At 39.7% G+C, this 20511-nt stretch overlaps 1 protein-coding gene across 1 annotated transcript; it reads right to left on the bottom strand.

The window, feature by feature from the left end:
* Window positions 1-3473: 3473 nt before the first annotated feature.
* LOC137646026 (innexin inx1-like) lies at window positions 3474-18453 on the bottom strand. The gene is made up of 7 exons (XM_068379157.1): window positions 18060-18453; window positions 10082-10205; window positions 8780-8935; window positions 6580-6702; window positions 6084-6245; window positions 5745-5926; window positions 3474-4841 (listed from the first exon to the last, which is right to left on the bottom strand). The coding sequence occupies exons 1-7, from the start codon at window positions 18308-18310 to the stop codon at window positions 4706-4708; spliced, it is 1134 nt and encodes a 377-aa protein (XP_068235258.1). The 5' UTR covers window positions 18311-18453; the 3' UTR covers window positions 3474-4705.
* Window positions 18454-20511: the final 2058 nt, after the last annotated feature.

Consider the following 20511-nt stretch of genomic DNA (forward strand, 5'->3'; position numbering starts at 1 on the left):
GAGGAGACTTCTCCCTTGTTCCTCCAAGAGGACCATTGAGGCGGAAAGAAGCCACCAGTCGTCCAGGTATCTGATAAGGCGGATGCCTCGTTCGTGAGCCCCCACTGCGACAGCCGTGGAGACTCTCGTGAACACTTGGGGCTCTGTTGACAGACCAAAGCAAAGGGTCCTGAATTGCAGGATTTGGGAACCCTATTTCACCCGGAGGAACTTCCGACCCGAGGTGTGGACCGGAATCTGGAAGTATGCGTCCTTGGGGTCGATGGTCATCATATGATCTTTCTCCCTCAAGGACAGCAGGACTGAATTCTGAGTGTCCATTTTGAAGTCCGTCTTCTTGACGAACCTGTTGAGAGTTGACAGATCTATAACCGGTCTCCACCCCCCGGTCGCTTTCTCCACCAGGAACAGGCGACTGTAGAAACCTGGCCCTGGGAGAAGAACTTCTTCCATGGCACCCTTCTCTAGCATGGACGACACCTCCTCTTGAAGGGCGGTCCTCTTTAACGGGTCTTTGGGATCTAGCCATTCTATCCGGTTGGCCGGAAAAAGCGGGGGTGGTTCCGTTAGGAACGGAAGTCTGTAGCCCTCCTTTAGTACGGACACTGTCCAAGTTTCTGCTCCTTGAGCCTTCCATGCTTGCCAAAGACGTCTGAGGCATCCTTCAACCCGAGGGTTGGGCGGGGATAGGGGGCCTCCCACTCTATCTTCTTCTAGAGGGGCGGCCTGATCTGCCTCTCCTAGAGGCGGAGTAACCCGATCTGAAGGAGCTTGAGGGCGCCGGAGCTCCCCTGCGGGGGGGCTGAGGCATTGCGGACCAGGAGGAAGAGGGGGGCTTCTCTCCTCGTAGAGCTGGTAGAGGCTTGGGGTGTCGCGGCACTATCCGAGACGGACATCTTATAGGGCGGTCTCCTAGGAGTCGTAGGTCTGGGGACATTAGCCTCCTCCTTTTTCAAGACCTTCTCCATTATGGCTTCTAGTTCCTTCCGAGGAAACAAAGACTCCCCACAGGGGAAAGCTGCGAATGGCTCGCGCCTCCCTGTCTGGTACCTTCCAAGACACCTTCCCCAGAACAGTGTCTCGCTTCCAGAGCACCCAGTTAGTTGTTAGTGCGAGAGACTGATATGTCAATAACCTAAGGGTTTTACCCCGGAGGTAATGAGGTCCCTCAGTAGGCCTTGCTGGACAGGGTCCTCGGGGTCAAAGGAGGCATGTACACCTTCCAAAGTGGAAGCCCACCAGTCCAGCCAAGAGGAGACGTTTACTAAGTCCCTCGACATTTTCTCCATCATGGAGGCTTCTGCTGGCGAGAACCAGACTGGGGCCGAAGAGGCTCTACCGTCTGAAACGCCTTGACTAAGGATGTCTACTGCTGACTCCACCTTAAGGGTTGGGGGGGGCCTCGGCATTGCTGGCCACTACCTTGCCGACATACTCCTGCTCTAGGACTAGATCTCGGGTTAGAGGAAGTGCTAGGGACGTCTTAGGTTGGGAGGGAGTCTGCATGATCCTCAAAAGGCTTGACTTCCAGGAAACTTCATCCGTAGTCGCAGGTTCCGGTATTTGTGGTGCCTTCTGAAAAGGCTAACCACTCTCCTATAGACGGAGTCCTCCGTCAGGGGGCCCTCCTCTCTGTCAGCCGAGGTCTCGGCTTGGGGCCGGGGAGCTGGGTTACCGGGCATGCAGACTGGACGTCTAGCTCTTTGGGGTCAGGGGCCTGGGTTAACGCAGGCAACGCTGGTTCAGCGGGGACTCTCGTGGTCTGACCCGACAGCGGGAACCGTTCCTTCTGACCCGAAGGCCGCACCAGCTGGGCTGGTTCGGCCAGGCCGCCCGACAAGTAGCGCGTTTCCCCCCGCTGGACGGGGTTAACCGAAGGCTTCGGGGACAATCCTTCCTACGGCTTGATCTCGAGGAGCCGGGTCACCGGGCGCTTCGGTTCTGGAATACCAGGCACTCCCTTGCGGTGGTAACGGTCTTCCCCCGGCAGGGAGCTCCGCACCAGGTTTGGGGGTCAGAACCGGCATCGCCGTACCGTCGAGGACTACCGTTCGTGTATTCTCTCTGGGGGACGCGGACGCGGATCCCCGTCGGAGGGAACCGTTCCTTTTAAGTCCGAGGGCCGAACCAGCTGTGCTGATTCGGCCAGGCTGCCCGTAAAGAAGCCCGGTTACACCCGCTGGCGGGTTGAACCGGAAGCTTCGCGGCCTTACACCTGCCTGAAGAGGCCTTCTCGCATTTCTCCCTGCAAGGGTTATATCTGCATCTGGAGGATGGCCTTCGTGGTGAGAAAAACCCTGGGTTGCTGGTCCGGGGAACGCTGCAATACAGATCTGGGAGGCTCCTCCTCGGCGAGGCCCTCGGCTGCAGAAGAGACTGAAAAATACGCCAAGAGACTGGAGAAGAATTAGGGACATTTTTCCCCCACATGGGGCATCAGAGGAGACGTGGCCTGCTTGCACCAGGACTCCGTCTCCCCACACACTCTCGAAAGTAGTACTAACCTCGAACTACTTCTTAAGATTTTTATCTTCTCCACAAGAAACCAACCTCGTCTCCTACTCTGGGTAGGAGAGGGTGGAAGGGAAGCTCTGTCAGGCGGGAAGCCCGGCGCTAGTCTTCTTAGGCGAACCCTTCGTCACCTACTTCTTCTTGGTGCTATACCGCACCCACTCAAACTCCTGGGGAAGAGCAATGGGCACTTCCCCGCAACTGACTTACCTCGTCCCCTACTCTGGGTAGGGGAAGATGGCTGTATAAGAATCTCTATTCGACGAGGCATCGGGAATTAAGTGGCGAGGAGAGGCTCGTCTTCCTATGAGCCTCTTGGTGCCGAAGTGCACTCACTGCACTACGTTCCAGGACTAGTAGTCCTGACACGTGGTTGAAGGGGAACATAAGCTGACCCTACACGGCTAACACCGAGGATAAGGGGAGGAAGAATGATTTATTGTAAAATTGCTCCCTTCAGCTATTAATTCCTTGAAGGAAATCAAGGAATACTGTTCCATAACGCACACAACGCACGACACAAGCACTTAAGGAAATGAATTAAACACCGGGTAAGCACACGGTTGAAAAGTGAACGCACAGGAACACTTGGGAAAGCACACTGCGAAAAAACAAGTCCCCACGCTGGGAACACGTGGAACACTAAACGCGCACAAAGGATCGAGAGAGACGAGAGTGGTGTGAACACCTCATGACCAAGGAACTTAATGAGGAGAATGACCCAGAGAGGCAGTGACCTGCCCTAATCCTGCCCTCGGGGCGCATTCCTTGGCGCCGGGGGTAGGCCTATGAAGAGAACGGAGTAGGGGGGTAACGGCGCGAAAAACCTTGGTCGAGAAAGAGAGATCACAAGCGACTCCAAAAGAAAGTAGTTCTCGGTAAGTATTTTGTGTTGGAACAAAGATAGATTTGTTCTTTTCCTGTGAATCGTTTACAAACTGCAAGGGGATAACGAAACACACATTATAAAAAAATCTCTCTTTTTTAATGTAACTACAAATTACATGATTCTTATACAAGAAAAAAATAATACAGTATTCTTAAGTTTATGTAAAACTGTAAGATACAGTGAAGCCACAAGATATCATAACTGCACATATCTGTATTGCTTGGTCGGGTTCATCCCAAACACAGCACGCAAGCAACATAATATTTACTTTGAAATAACTTTATATGTTGGAATAAGACGAAAAAATAAGTTTTAATGGATGGGAATAATGGATGATTATCGAATAGAGGCAAAGGCATGTAAAATGTCAATTGAGCATCACTGGTCTTCTTGTCTCATCTACATACAATTCCATACTCTCAAATAATCACACTGATTTATCTACAAAATATATAGGCCAGAGAGCGTAAAAAAAATTAGCTTCAGGTGCTTCGAAACTTGTCTTGTCATACATCCTGCACAATAATGGCACTTATAAATATACAAGATATCTTTGACCAGCAAAGCTGTAATTAACTTGTGAGCAGTCTAGATTATTTAGCTTATGCATTCATGACCTTTGAGATGCCAATATCCAAATTCACTACATCCAACACAACTGAGTATGGATCCTTGAAAACATTACCAAAACATTAAAAAATAAATAATAAATAGAGTAACTTTGTGACAATTAACCACATATACAGCAACAATAATAAAAGATTGAAAGTCTTGTCAAACTCTAAATAATAAAGTAACTAAAGTAACCATGTAGGTCCAATGAAATTTTTCAGAAATATCCAAGACAAGAACTGGTGGCTGTCACCCTCATGCAGCATGACTAGCCCACCTCTAACTTAGGAGAACTAATCATAATCAATATTGACACACGGGAACACTTTAAGGCCTCGAAGCTCAGCTGAAGGCACTTGTGGAAATAATTTCTTGCACCATATATTCAGGAACTACTGCTCCACACAAACTGTTGGACACAAGAGTCCCTTATGAAATATCTCAAAAATTAAAAGCACGCTCAAAAATTAGAGTATAAACTAAACTTCCCTTATTTGCTCCCCCGAAAAGCTTACCCCACACTTAGCACCAAACACATTCCATATTGTAATTTCTTTAATCCTTAGTCCAGTGAAAGACAACTCGGGATGGGTTCAAATAACTGAATATATATCTTTTGGTCTTCGAGTCATTTTAATATTAAGATTCGCCTTCAGCTGGGGGTAACAGCCCTCAGTCCATGTCCTCCAACATTCATACAGATGACGACGAATATGGACTGTTGTAAGCGTTGTTGCTGTTTGCAGTTTCAATTTCCTTTGATAGCCTTGTCATTATGTCTCTGTAGATGAGTGGATCAATGTTTGATGACAAAACATACAAAATCCACCTGAAAAAGAATGAAAGAGACTTAGTTTTCCATCCAACTAAAAACACCTAGTTAGCCCTGGGCAGCTCAAAATATTATACCAAAACTAGATTTAAACAAATTCTTTTCAAACAAAACAATATACTGTACAATATTACAAACATTAAAATATCTACAGTAAAACAGAAGTTCATCCAAACTACTCATAACTTATTGAAAGGGTTTCTCATAAAATTTGTTGCAAAATAATAACATGATTACATAATAGGCATTCAATGCGATACCAAAAGTGGGTTTAACGTTGTACAACATGATTCATTAGAGGGTTTCACAGATGATTCATTGGCAAAATCAACACAAACACTAACTAAATATAATTTTTTGAATTAAAACCTAATCTGATGAACCAGTATATTTAGGTAAAATTCTAAGTGGGATCTACAAAGCATTTAAAATTACAAAAAAAAAAAAAAAAGCAAATTACGCTGATTATTTTTAATATTCTGAATGACTGTGTATATACAGCAGACAGTTGCTTTGAAAAAGGAAATATTACTAAGTAAAGAAAGGGGAACAATTTTCTTTAAATGATACTGCAGCAAATGCCACAAGGTAAAGATTCAGAGCCATCACTATACTATATTGTGTAGTGTAGACTGACCCTCATATTTTCCCTATGGTTACACACAATCATGTGAAGCTTCATATACTGTATTTCCTTCATGATTATACACCACACTTTTGGATAACAATAAATGTAGGCACAAATTCTAACTTTACCCACGCCAAGTAGGAAATGGGGGGGGGGGGGAAAAAAAAAAAAAAAAAAAAAAGATACAGTACATTTGGCAGCAATGATGATATTATCTTAAAGACTTTCAACAAAAACCAGCTCTTTGATATTGAAAATTTTTTATAACTCACCAATCACCAATAGAAGTCTTGTTGACAATTGCTTCTATAGTTTCAATAGGAACAGACTTGTTGTGCTTGTGCATGGCACGTGGCCGAAGACCTGGGACCACGAAGAGGGAAATGCGGTAAAGCAGGATAGCGCCTAGCAAGGCAGCAAGGATAACATACCAGAACCAAATAGTTATGAAGACCTGAAAAAGAAAAACAATACTATAATGGAATATAAATTCCTCGTTACAATGCAATTACATTTAACACTATTAAATTTACGATTGCTTAAGCATGGAACATATTCATTTCACCATAACCAGCTATGAACATTGAAAAATACATTTATAAAGTACAAACCTTTTCGTTCAAGATGTTGAGTGGAAGCAAGCAGAATGCATCAGCCCTCTCAATTGTGCCTGATGATCCAAACTTGTGGAAGTGACACTTTGTCATTCTTGGGAAGACATAGATCATAGGATCAACTCTTTCCTCTTGGTCCATTTCAGAGTATTCCAGAACCTGTTGTAACAAAATTTCACAATTGCTTAACCATGTTCCACCCAGCTGTGATCAAAATCTTTAAATTAAACAGTAGAAGGAATTACTTTGGAACTTTATCATGAATACTGCAATGGCAATTAGAAATAAAAATTAATCCCAATCTTTAAATTAAAACTGTTTAGTAAAAGGAATTCATTTAGAACTTGTATAAAAATCTATCTTGAATACTGCAATGGCAACTAGAAATAAAAATTAATCAAAATATTAACAGTATGGTACATTAAATTGTTACCTTCACCATTCAACTTTAAAATATTGATGGCAATCTTTATCAGAAACAATTAACACTAACCCTTGGGCCGTAGGTCAAAAATGCACCTCCAAGGAACTTGTCAATGAGGAACAGCTGTCCAACAATGTTGATGAAACTTAGCAACTCGCAAAGCCAATATTTAAACACGTATCCATTGTGCATCTGAAATTTAAAAGAAAAAAGTTAACCAAGCCAATTTCCGCAACTAATGCCTTTCCTAAGTACCATAATAAAAAGAAGTTCATTTGTTTGATGTCGGCTTACCCCTAAAATTGGGGTTAGAGCCTTGGTATATGTATGATGTATTGCCTTATGCTTCTGGCTGAGCTTGACAACCTTGCTAATGAAGTAAAATCATCCTACAACCTAGGGGGTTAAATCACTCTTGCCATCCACTTGATAAGGAAGCAGTATGCATTGCCCCATAACCCATAGCCGCACCCACTTTTTTTTAGTCTTCTATATTACCTGTTCTCACTCCCATTCCTCCTTGCTATCAAACCTCTGTGCCCCACTATGAGTGGCTTCCCAGGCGTAGGTGCTGGGGGATTTTCATAAATAAAATTTTGTATCAATCTTTAATTCTACATACTGTCCTATGAGCTCTTATTATTACAGAGCTTTGCATTTTTTTTTAACTGTTTAAAACATTACTTTTGACAAATAACAAAAACAATAATTAACCCTTCATTTTGTTTTATAATATTAAAAGTAGGAAATTGAAAAGAATAGCATTCTCTGTGTAGTGAGATTATACAAAGAAATCTTGTGTGAGCTGGCTACATTTAAATTTAAAGGGGCAAAGTACTGACAAATATACAAAATTTTGGTATAGTCACATCAACTTGTGTGCAAAAATTGCTTGGATATACACTTCAACAGTATAAATTTCAGTTATCATTCAACACTTCAACATAAAACTGCACGGTTTAAAATTTCAAGAATTACAGAAAGTACTGTACTGTCTATTCAATCCAACAGCTACACACCCAGAAGTCTTAATTGATAAAAGAATTATGTGCATGTTAAATTAAATAGCCTACTCATATCTACACAAATTATGCCTGCATTATCCCACCCTCAGAAAGGCCTGCATTAAAGGAGCTTGGCTATATAGCATGGTACTGGGGTTAGAGAGGCAACTCAGTGACTAGGTGTAACTAGGGGGAACCCTTCAGTACTAAGTACAGCACAGGGAACTAAAAATTAAAATAGGTGGGTCCGTAAGGTGGAAGAAAGAAAGCACGAGTGAAAGTTAAGTAGTGGTTTCACTAATCCCAACAGGGACTACTAGTCTAAGTCCTAAAGTTCTGGCTGAACCCCTATTAAGGGTTAGACTCATTCAACAGTGCTTCGCCTTTAAAACGTTGACCTATATATCAACTATGACTAATTGACAACCTATATTCGTTATACATGGAGGCTCTCCATCTGCAAAAGGCCCCCTGGGTGTCATTCATCTTTCACTTTCAATATAATATAGCCTCTCATGATGTTTCATGAGGATTCTCAGAACTGAGGTTTCTCCAACAAATTTAGCAGGGAGAGGATTTCATTGCAAGTCGCTCATCTTAAATGGATCACTCACAGTTTTCCATAGACTAACAAGTCGTCTCAGGAGCCTTGTGATTTCCTTCTGGCATTTGGACAAACTTAAATAAAATTAGATGATGTATGGATTATCTTGGTTTAGGTCCACATAAATAACTGACAGTGTTTGCCATATAATTACATACACTAGTTTTCTAACATTGTAAATATTATTAGTGTTTTCCAAATACCCTAATAAATTTACCATTTGATTTTCCTCATTACTATACTGTTTGGGTTTTCATATCATGCAATACCTTACTTCTTCAGGTCAGTATTAGTCAAGACATACCATAATAGAACCTAGCAAAAGAGATTGGTAGTATCAGTGATGACATCCAAAAGTTTGCTCTACTCCAATCACTTTCCTACCTATGCAGATTTTTGGCCTTGAAGCAATGACATTCCTATTTTAGACATACTACAGTCCTGTACAGTCAAGGAAGCAAGGCATCTAGGGACCAAGTGAACACAAAGAACAATGTTCTAGAAGACCCATTGAATGGTAAAAATTTTGGTGGGGTCACAGAAACCCTAAGTGTACGGCATCATTTAATTTACTAAATGCTTTACTCCTAAGTGTGTATAATAAAAAATTTTACCAAACAACTCCTTCAAAAATATCAGTAAAAGAAGATTGCACACTCACCCTTATATGCTTGACAATGTACTCGATAATGGTATTTTTGCGAGCACTAACATCTTCCTCCTTATATAATACTGGCCGCAATCCGCTGGCAATGGTTTCCATCAATCCACCTTCAAAATTATTCCAGATAAACTTTGGTATATAACAAAGAGCAGCCTGTAAAGAAAAAAAAAATATAAAACAATTAAAATAGTTTCCACAGAAAAAAAAATATTGCAATAATAAAACCTGGCCACACTTAGTTTGGATTAAGCAGTGTCAAATTATGCAACTCCAAAAAAGAAAAAAAAAAAAAAAACATTTTCATGTCAACATACACAAATTTCAAATAAGAAAGGTATAATGGAATTCAAAAGCTTTACTTGCATATAAATACCAGAAATCTAAAATATGGGATTTAACAAATTTCCAGCCTAAACTTAATAAACTATGCTACAGGTCTTGAAGATATAACACACAACATAATACCCTTCTAATAAAATTTTTTTTTAAATTTAATAGCTCAACTAACCCAAATCCTAAACAGAGACCACTACAAAAAATCAGGTTAAGGGAATTGTACATACACTTCCTATTAATATTTTACCGTCAGAACGATCATGTGACAACTACTGCAAGAGCCAGTAGGAATAATGAAAGATTTTAGTACCTAGCGCTTTCGTGCATTTCAATATTGATTTCTTCAGGGTAGTGTACTCTAAAGAAGTGTAATTAAAATACATGCAAGTGTTATGTGCTAAAGTCTCGTTATTTCCCATTGACTTGCATTCATCTATCAAGTTAGGGAGTAAGAGTAAAGTCCTTAGAAATAAAGCAGTAACCTTGGATTAAAAGCTTGGCATGTTTACACTAAGAGGCAAAACAGAACATTAAATTATGAAAAAAGGAGATATATATATATATATATATATATATATATATATATATATATATATATATATATATATATATATATATATAAAATGTTGCACATATAAAGAAAATTATAGAAATTAAAAGTTTATCTAATACAAGTAATGTGCAATGTATTACTTTAAAATTGAGATATTTTTCTAGTACAATGCTGCACAAGATAACGCCACACTGAACTAAAGTGTGGCTTCACAAATGACGTTTCTGAAATAAAACAGCTATGCCAATCTGCAAAATTAAGTTACAAAACTACAGGTATTTGAAATGTCTGTTGCAGTATTGCTGGCCCTGGTTACTAACGCTACTTCACATGTTATCATAAGGGGGAGGGGAGAATGAAAAGTAGGACTATCTCTTTATACAAAACACATGGAGGAAAGTAATGCTTACCTGGAAAAACAAGAAGAACACAACCCACTGATAATAATTATGGAACCTCCATCGCTCTTCCATCTCTTCATCTGAATAGCTATTTGGAGCCCCAACACCGGGTTCGGCAACCAACCCACGTTCACTGAAAGCAAAACAAAATAATAAATTTTAGTACAATTAAAATTAAGAATACATGAAATGTTGGCTTTATTTTGTTTTCAATTCAATCCCGGGGGGAGGTTTATCAAAGAGTAACAATTAAATTATACCAAGAATCATTACTTTTAACAGGTGCAGTAAACATGTCTGGAAAAGAAATGACGTTACACAACCAATACTCTAGGAATCCACCATAAATTGACTCCCTCCGGGAAGCCACGGCAAATATTGATCGAGATAGCACGTGTTGCGTCAGAGCTAGTTGCATCCCCAACCATCTCAAAAACAGTTAGTAACTCCCGCGCGTACTATTAATACAACGTGTGATGCGTCGTGAGTAAAGTATCCCTCACCGTAGAGGCAAAGGCTCCAATATAATCGCATGTCATTCCTAAATATAACAACAACAACAAAGCAGAATGGATAGCATACACATTTATCGTCTTTTGTAATATTACAGAAAACGTTATTGTTAAGACAATGGTAATGGCCCGCCAACTTGAGAATGAATGCGAATATTTACAGTAAAACTAACTCCTTAAAATTAGATTTCTCTTTCTTTCTATTTGCTAATAATACATAACAGGTTAAGGATTGTGTTATATATTCATAGTGCACCTACACTGAAAACTGCGTCATATGTCAATGGAACCGTAAATAAAATTTATCTTGCAAATTAATCATTTAACCAATATGAAGTAAAACACCCAATGGAACAAAAAAAACGGAACCCTACACTAACGGACTATCGAGGACATCGGCTGGCAATCTACCACGAGAGGGCACCTAGCTTAGAATTCCCAACTATATTGCATTTAATATCAAAAGAATTCCTTAGTGTGTTTAAAAACAAAATCGCTGATGTACATTCAAAAGCGTATTTCAAGAAACACCTGGCACATTGTTTAGTAAACAATGGCTGCGTTTCAAACGTTGACACTTCACCCTTTCATGAGCAGCTTACGAGACGTTCTCGAACTAGTAGCGTCCTCGCTTAAAACAAACTGGTAGGAACTCACACTCCCGATTACATAAAGAGCTACAATTCAACTTCACGGAATGCGCTACTGTTTAATAACATTGCCTACAAAACCTTTCACGGGAGTTATTTCCATAACACATTGTTTGACTGACAATTAGGGATAATTTGACTGAAGTATTCATTGTAGTTACCTTTATTATAAATTCTAAAAAAGGCAAACTAACAAATATATATTTCGAGAAGTAGCCAGCATAATATATGAGAAACATCAAAATGAAAGTTAACCTATGGAAGATGTTGATCAATCCAATATCAAAACAACAAATTAACTTCTACAAAAATTTCCCTCACTTCTCGAGGAGCATTTATAACACCCCCAAAAAGTGGTGGTCAAGATATACGCCAAATAGAAGTCTAGTTCAGCATATTTTTCCTGGATATCACCCACCCTCTTAGATTTTCTAACTTATAATTCACCATCCTCAATAAAGCGTTTACTTCATTCCCCTAACACCTGGACCAAAGTTATTTCTTATCAACCACTGGCGACTATAGAAGTATAATACGAAAATTCAATGTGAATTACCATATGAGCTTCAATATTAGTTCTAGATGTAAAGCACAATTTTAAAAGGCCTAGCAACAAGTTTCGCATTACACAAATATCTAAAGGTATTACAATTTAAGGCTATCGGGTATACATATTCCTCCGGTTAACAATTCGCAACTGAAGGCTGTGAGGGTACTGGGACAAGTGAAGAGCGCTGACATAAAGTCACTGTTCCATTAAATATTCTAAGACAATATTCTTAACAGGAAAAAAATACAGTGCCCGGCTCAATAGTAAAGGGATTTAATTAAATGATTTCCCAAGATCGTTAAAACGTATGAGCAAAATGAAATTTTAAGGGCGTCCAACCCAATGACTAAGGCTTCCAATAAAATCTGGTAAACGGCACCCGACCGCATCTAGTACAAATGTGTTTTTGTGACAGGAACCTTTCACCCACATTAAGAGGTCTAGACAGGTGTAAAACTGCTGTTCATCTTCGATGATGATTGGTAAAAATGTCCCAACTCATTACTATTGTGACACTTCATTTTTCCTTAACATAATTTCTAAAGAAATAAGAAATATATATAAACGGAGTTGTCGAATAAGTCTATCAATCAAGTGATTCATGCAGACAAATTCGTCATTTTAATGACGTAATCACTCCCCGTAAACAATAATGAGCTTCATATGCGGTTAAACTAACTAGGAATACTAGCTGATATAAGAGCGTACTTAGAACAGGTTTATGTGGCGTGTCGAAAGTCATGCATACTTCCCTCTAAACGTAAATGCATTATATGCAACATCTTAAAGTAACATGTATACTTGTGTCCTTTAACAACCGTTGGGCATAATCAAAACCATAGATTCTTTTACAGAACTATGAAGTACGAAAAAAAAAAAACCCCTTGAAATCGAATCGTCCCAGACAAGGCCAAAATTCACCTAGGGTGTGAAAGTGAACAAGGATTACTTATAACTTTTTTGACAACAAAATGCGGTACAATATACAAGAAACCAAATGAAAAAGGTAGGTGCCATGTCACCCACACAATATCTTTAAAAGGGTCACGTATGATGCCTAGTATGTGACGTCAAAGGCACACTGAAGGAAGCGTATGTAATTACGACTGGGCTTTCTAACTTCTCTTAAGAATGTCAACAATAACACCCTTCCGGCTGGAGTGAAGAAAGCACATTCGGGAACCAGGCCACCACATTTATAAAGGATTTCCAGTTTAAGGTATGGCGGTCAGTCATACGCTAGCACCACATAGCGAAAAAAGATCCCCTCATTGAAAACATTTTAAGTTGTTTCTATTTATAAAAAGAGAGTAGTCGCCAATCTATCACTCAACCATACAAAAGTCACCGGTAACGGGGCCAATTACCCCTAAAAATGGCCAATTACAATAAATACCTTAAAGAACGAACGAGTTTTCGACTCAAGGCAACCAAAGATTATTCCTTGAAAACAGAAACTATAGTACCACGTTATCTTCACAACTTACCACTGGCAAAACTCCAAGAAATTCTAAATACTGTACAATCTAACAAGAGTAAATTCTTATTGTACGGATAAAGTTAAAAATTAAAAAAAAAGATGCCATATAACATTTCTGCAACTACCAGTACTTCAATCTAGAAGGAAGCAGTCTCACTCCTTCACAGTATTTCAAAACTCCATTTTCCTTATTTCCACCCTATATGCACCTCTCCCACCTGTTGGAAATCATGCATTACAAGACAAGCATTTTTTCATATGCTACAATCCACTAACTTCATGTCAAGGCAACGAATTTAATGAATTCTCAATTTGGCTCAACGAACCCCGCTCCACACTGAGGGGGGTTACTTGAAGTTTCCACAATCTAAAGAAAAACCCCGGCCTCTCATTTGGTATACTATATCACACGTTCATAAGATATTTTCATATTTCCTTTAACACTTCCCATTAGATGTTTTAGGCCATGTCCCTATTGTAGATACTCCAATGCCTCAACAACACTAAAAATATTCCAGCTCCTGGGGACTGCACCCTAAGAAAAAGCTGAAAATTAAACAACTTGACCCTGATGCAATAGCTAGATATGTCTCAGAGGATTACATCCTACTTTTTACTTAACACTAACAATTAGGGTAGGGTGAATGTCGAAGCCAAGGCTACAGTAATTGCGGTTAAGCAATAATGAAAAGATGAGGGGGATGCAAGATAAGAAAAAAAAATTGTACTTCTAGGACAAACATGGAGCATATGGTTCTTCCTTGATGCAAAGTTCCCGTAAAACAATAGGACAAAGAGGTAAGGAACAAAAGATTAGAGGGATATTCTATGAGGGCCAAGGGACAAAAGCACTCCAAAGAGAATCAAAAAATACAACAAAAAGTTAAATGAATGCGAATATCTATGATGCTCATGTTTTCTATTGAGGATTGCATGGGAAAGGTTAAAAAGAAACGATGAACGTGTTAATTCACAATAATGAGAATTTGCTGGCTGATCGTGAAATCTTCATAGAGAACAAAGTAGTCACATGGTACCCCTAGAATATTTTATCTTCAGATATCATGCATGGTTGGATTACCCACATAAAAAGCAACCGGCACAAGACTTTTTTCAGGTATTGGAGCCTACGAGTTTCGATTTACAAATTTGCACTGTAAAGCCTGGTTTTAGTGGCCATTTATCTACACATACGCACAAGTTACGACTTTGGCCAGCAAGATGGAAGAATGAAGCAGGTACGGGGGGGAGAGTAGAAGGCTAAAACACAAGCAGTTAGGGGACGATAGGACGCAGTAAAGGTATTTCTGAGGTGCATTGACGGATACCTAGTATGATTGTTATTAGTACTACTTCGAGCTAAGCTACCACCCTAGTTGGAAAAGCAGGATAACATAAGCAGGACGACTCCCCGCAACTGGATATCAAAATAGCCTAGTGTGGAAAGAAAGAAAATTGTGCCTCGGTATACCCTCAAGCAAGAGGCATTGGAAGACCATGGTTCAGAAACTATGGCACTAGCCAAGACTAGAGAACAATGGTTTGATTTTGCAGTGCCATCCTCCAGGACTGATTGATTTAAAGTTCAATCAATCCATCTTCTAGGAGAGCTGATTACCATGGCTAAAGAGTCTCTTCTACCTTTCCAGGTGGAAAGTAGCAACTGAACAATTATAGTGCAGTAGTTAATATCCTTGACAAAAAAAAATTTTGGTTATCTTAGTGTTGTCGGGTGTATCGTTGCGTGAGGAATGCGGAGAATAGGCCAGACTATTGGGTGTATAGGTAGGCAAAGGAAAAATGAGCCGTAACCTTAGAAGGATCCAGTGTAGTACGATTTGGCCAGTCAAGAGGACCCAATAACTCTCTAGCGGTGGTACTGTATCTTAACAGTCATTCTTAAGATTATCCTAACTGTTACGATGTTCAAGTTCACAAGAGTTCTCTTCCTTACTGCAACTACAGAGATATGGGTTCCTTTGACTGGCCAGACAGTACTACATTGGCTCCTTCGCTCTGGTTACTGTTCATTTTCCCTTTGCCTACACATACACCGAATAGTGTGGCTTATTCTTTATATATTCTCGTCATACACCTGACAACACTGAGATTACCAAATAGTTCTTCTCTCAAGGGGTTAACTACTGCACTATAATTGTTCAGTGGCCACTTTCCTCTTGGTAAGGGTAGACGATTCTTTAGCTATGGTAAACAGCTCTTCTAGGACACGCCAAAATCAAACCTTAGTTCTCTAGTCTTGGGTAGAGCCATGGCCTCTGTACCATGCCTTCCACTGTCTTGGATAGAGCCATAGCCTCTGTGCCATGGCCTTCCTCTGTCTCGGGTAGAGCCATAGCCTCTGTACCATGGCCTTCCACGGTCTCGGGTAGAGCCTTAGCCTCTGTACCATGGCCTTTCATTGTCTTGGGTTAGAGTTCTCTTGCTTGAAGGTGCACTCGGGAACGACGTTCTGCCTAGTTTTTCTTCCACTTGTTTTGTTGGTGTTTTTACAGTTTATTTGGGAAATAATTTACCTTAGTGTTGTTGCTCCTCTTAAAATATTTCATTCTTCCTTTCCTCACTGGGCTACTTTCCCCGTTTGAGCCAATGGTCTTGTAGCATCAAGCTTTTACAACTAGGGCCGTAGCTAAGAAAGTAATAATAATAATACGGGTATGCTAAGGCACACTCTTCTATGTTTCTTTACTTCCTTTCCTCACTGGGGTATTTCCCCTATTGAAGCCCTTCTGATTATGGCATCCTGCTTTTCTAACTAGGGTTGTACCTTGGCAGGTAATAAAAATAAGTTTCGTTATGCTAGCATTTTCGTGATTAGGAGGGCGCTGAGGAAATTTAAGCCAAATTAAGGGAGTTTCATCAGGGGTAAAATTTCATTGTGGTGGATTTGCGATGGAGGGATCCAACCTAATACACCGGGTTATCTAAGACACCAAGCTAAGAAAAACCTAAAGTATAGATTATCTAAAATTATAAATATAGTGGACATGCCTTATCAAGATTGCTGAGCGATATCATGTTACATGACATGCAGATGTAGAAACCCATGAAAATCACAACATACCTATATCCCATAAATACTTTGTGGTTATGGTAAATTAAGGAACTTAATGTAGGGAAAATAACTGCACTAATTTCCATTCCCTTCCACAAGAGTAACTATATATGTTAAAGGTTACTGTAAACATTTAATATTGACAACCCCATTTAGTTAAGTCACCCACCCCCAATCAATAAAGGAGAGCTAACGGGCAACTGATCATTGACCTCCGTTCTTCAATCATATTCGGTATACAGTATAATAATCACTGACTTAATGCCTTCTGGAGAGAGAGAGAGAGAGAGAGAGAGAGAGAGAGAGAGAGAGAGAGAGAGACCCAAAATTTTATTACCACGTATGTACTTACAGTGGTTTACAAGAACAGTCAAATGTAACTAATATATATATTTCAGTCAAATATAATTAATATATATATTTAGCTCCCAATTTTGATTGAACACCAAACAATTTGCACTTCACTATAATGTTATTGGCGTAACCTACAAGAACAATTAGCCTAATTGAGCAGTTCACATTATGGTAACTACATCGATAGCCTGTGGAAACTACTATATACATGGCGTACGTCTATTCTTATATAATAATGTAGAATACACGTATAGATTAAAACCACGTTTTATAATAAGCGTACAAAAAGTGGTTCCGTATGTCATTCACGTCTAAACAAGGGTTCATTACCCGTAGATTATAGCAGTTCCAAAATAAACTAATCAATTTGTACAAATCAAACATATCTGGACATGTTTACCTGTGAAATTGACCTTTTAAAGCGAAAAAAAATCACCACCTTCACGACTACGCATGCTAGTATTTGTCGCAAATTGGTCAATAACGAACGTGTTAGTCTTACTATGAGAAACTTATAATAATTACCAGGTCACAATAATAATAAGCCATTCCAGTGGGATATCATTTATTGAATAATTAGAAGAGCTATAATACCGACATTTCAAGGTATTTCAGCGCTAAAGTTCGCCGCTGACTACAAAGGACCATTCTTCATTGCTCTCACCTTCAAAAGCATGAACTAGGCAACCAATGGATCCTTCCGCTGGTCATTTAATAGGAAACTTTATACTGACCTCACAGGGATAATTAAAACAGGGATGCGCTCAATATAATTAAGATTAATGGATACAAATATGAACGGCTTCGTTACCCACCTACTATTACACCACGTGGACTAGGCCTAAACAAAATGCATGCAAATATGATTACCCAGGGTACTGGATGTTTTACGCTAGGCCTAACCTGGATAAAGCCGACTTATACCAATAAAGCCTTCACACAAGATCAAAGAAATAAGGGTCAAATAATGGGTACTATTATATTTCCGGTCAATAATGTCATAATAGGTGTATTCCCGCCAGGCAAAATTTGCAACATTTGTGCATTTTACCTTAACAATATTAAAATTGTGTTCCTCGACTTGATAAATTACACTACGCTAAAATATAACTAGAATTACTCTCAAGCGGATTGCATTTTAAACACGTATGGTATATAGCTCCTATTATACAATTATCACTTTACTTTTTACCCGAAAATAATAATTTTGCGAAAGCGACACTGGCCGTCCTACTGTAGGATTCGGCCACTTCCCGTCCTTCGCCGACCTTTCCACCCCCGATGAGAACTAAACTGTCAGCGCATTGTTATCCGATTCTTCGCCTTAAAGGGATACTGGTAGAGTTTGCCACCGCAAATAACACTTACCGAAGATAATAATCTTGTATTGTGAACGTCGAATGTATCCAGCAATAGGTATTTATGACATTCTTTTGTGGTAAACTGGTGATACAGTTGATTGGAGCCCCAAAGAACTCTGCAGCTGTTAATAAGATGGATGCACCCAGCAAAAGCACAACAGTGAACTGATACTGGAGTCGAAACACACTACTTTCATTAATGCATTCCCCCCTGGCCAAGTAGGCCTTCAATCCTCCAATGTATGCTATGGCAGACATGGTCAAGTTGAACCACCGCCACTCGCCACTAAAATCCTCGTGACACTCCTACGTTCAACACTTCCAAATGAACACTGAGGAGTTTATCGTCGTGAACCCACACTATGCGGTCACTTCCCTCCCCCACCATCCGAAACTAGGAACGTCTCTTCCCTGATCCTTCCAATGGAATATATGTTCGAGACTCAGAAATGGGCGGAGCTAACAAAGTGTAACAGAGCTACCAACGCAGAACGCGTTGAAATCTTTATAATTTGTTCCATTTAAAGGATAAAAGGAGATTTAGGAGGACGGGTAGTAAATCCTTTGCGTAATTTTGTAAATTTCACAATCAATTAGAAACACAATTAAAGAAACTTGACAAATGTGAAGGATCTTCTTGGTACGCCTGGATTTCGTCAATTAGAGGACCAAGTCTACTAGTCTCGCACAGGGTCCCTTCAAATGTTCTCCTCCCCCTTCAAACAACACATCCTTCGGAGAGGAACCAACATTCTCAGGTATCAGTGTTGCCAGAACAAGTTCTTCCATAGTAAATGTCGTTCCTTGGAGAACAAAACTAAGAATTGTGGAGTTGGTGTGTGCTTTTAGATAAGCAATGAAAGTACAGTACTGTATATGCAAACAGTAGCCATTGTTTTATACTAAGTTTAAAAATGTCAATTGATGTTATTTACCTCTTAATAGTAAAATCATAATCTAGAATAAAATTAAATTTTAAGGAAAAAGAAGTTCAAAGAAATTAGATATTGAAACGAAATTTCTGTCCAAGCTAAAATTCTTGCCTTTACTGACCAGTACTAACTAAAATTCATGGGTGCTGATACTTGAAAAGTTGATTTCTACTTTTACTATCTTACGATATACATCGACAGTATTTGTTACCCATACTTCATAAGTTACATGAAATTAATATTGTCAGACAATAACACCTAGAAAGAGAAGCTAAAAAAAAAGTGCCCGGAGAAGTTTTCTTGTTCCAAATCCCCGGCGACAATTTACCCAGTAGGATTGCGCTAACTGGCAACTATACGGTCCTAAAGTGTTGGGGGGAGGAGAACTGACCTGTGGAACTACCCATGGGATTGGTGGGGAACGTTGGAGAGGCTTTGGTGGAGATCGTGAGGGTAGGAACTTTACGGCCGCCCCACGGGGAACGGGATCGCTTGAATCATGATCTCATGGAAACTTGTAGAGTTTACTGGTGGCCGTGCAGTTTCTTAGAAAATAAGATATGCAAATTTTCCAACAAAGTAGGGATTTCGGAGTATGCGATGTGTACATATTTGGGGAGTGAAACACGGGCATTTTTTTTTGTCGAATGCTGAAATATCATTGAGGAATCCGGATGATGTAGATTTAATTACACTGACTAATATAATAATTTTGAGGATATGAGCTGATCCCTGACGAATGCAAACAGGTTTGGAAGGTGGAAATTTCCATGGTAGGAATGCACAGTTTAAGGGATAACTACGACTTCCAATATTTACTGTATTAGCATTATCCACTACTTATGGAGAAGGGTGTAAACAGCCCTATAATGACTATTTCTGCTACGTTGCTGGTGGTAGTAAACAAGAATATATGATTATTTGCATAGTTAACCAAAAGTAAAAAATACCAAGACCTACTATCTGTAGGTCTTGCAAAAACACTATTGATGGTAACTAATTTTTCAAAGAACTTTCTTTTTTTTTGGGGGGGGACGGGGGGGGAATACATCTGCATCCTTAATCCCCGATTAATTTTCATATTGCAGGTGAACGATTTCTGGATTTTCTTGGCACTAGTCTCAGTCATTGTACTATAGTTGTTTTAGTTCTACAGGAACAGGATATGCACCCCGCCCAAGAAAGGAAAATTATCTGGTATGGGGAATCCACGATAGTGCATATAAATACTACCAGCAACCTTTATCAAAATATTTTAATTTACTGTCAGATAAAACTAAGTCCTCTGTCATTACTGCATCGTTTGAAAAACGTACACAATTTGGGTGATCTTTTCTCTCCCAAGTGTTTTCCCAGGAATTAAAAGAAGGATTAGGTTGGGATGGGGAGCTTTTGGTAAACAAAACGAGATTATGAAATGTAAAATGCCACTTTCTCTAAAAAGAAAAGCATTTATTCAGATGGCCTTAACAGTATTAATTTATGCATCAGAAACACACACACACTCTCTCTCTCTCTCTCTCTCTC

Source organism: Palaemon carinicauda, chromosome 8 (genome assembly GCF_036898095.1).
Source record: "Palaemon carinicauda isolate YSFRI2023 chromosome 8, ASM3689809v2, whole genome shotgun sequence".
Lineage (NCBI taxonomy): Eukaryota > Metazoa > Arthropoda > Malacostraca > Decapoda > Palaemonidae > Palaemon > Palaemon carinicauda.

Excerpts from the sequence above, each read along its gene's own strand:
- LOC137646026 (XM_068379157.1), bottom strand. The coding sequence starts at position 18,310 with ATGTCTGCCATAGCATACATTGGAGGATTGAAGGCCTACTTGGCCAGG. Across the intron at positions 10,206-18,059 it reads ATACAAGATTATTATCTTCG|TGAACGTGGGTTGGTTGCCG; the intron begins GTAAGTGTTATT and ends TTTTGCTTTCAG. Across the intron at positions 5,927-6,083 it reads TCAACATCTTGAACGAAAAG|GTCTTCATAACTATTTGGTT; the intron begins GTTTGTACTTTA and ends TTTCTTTTTCAG.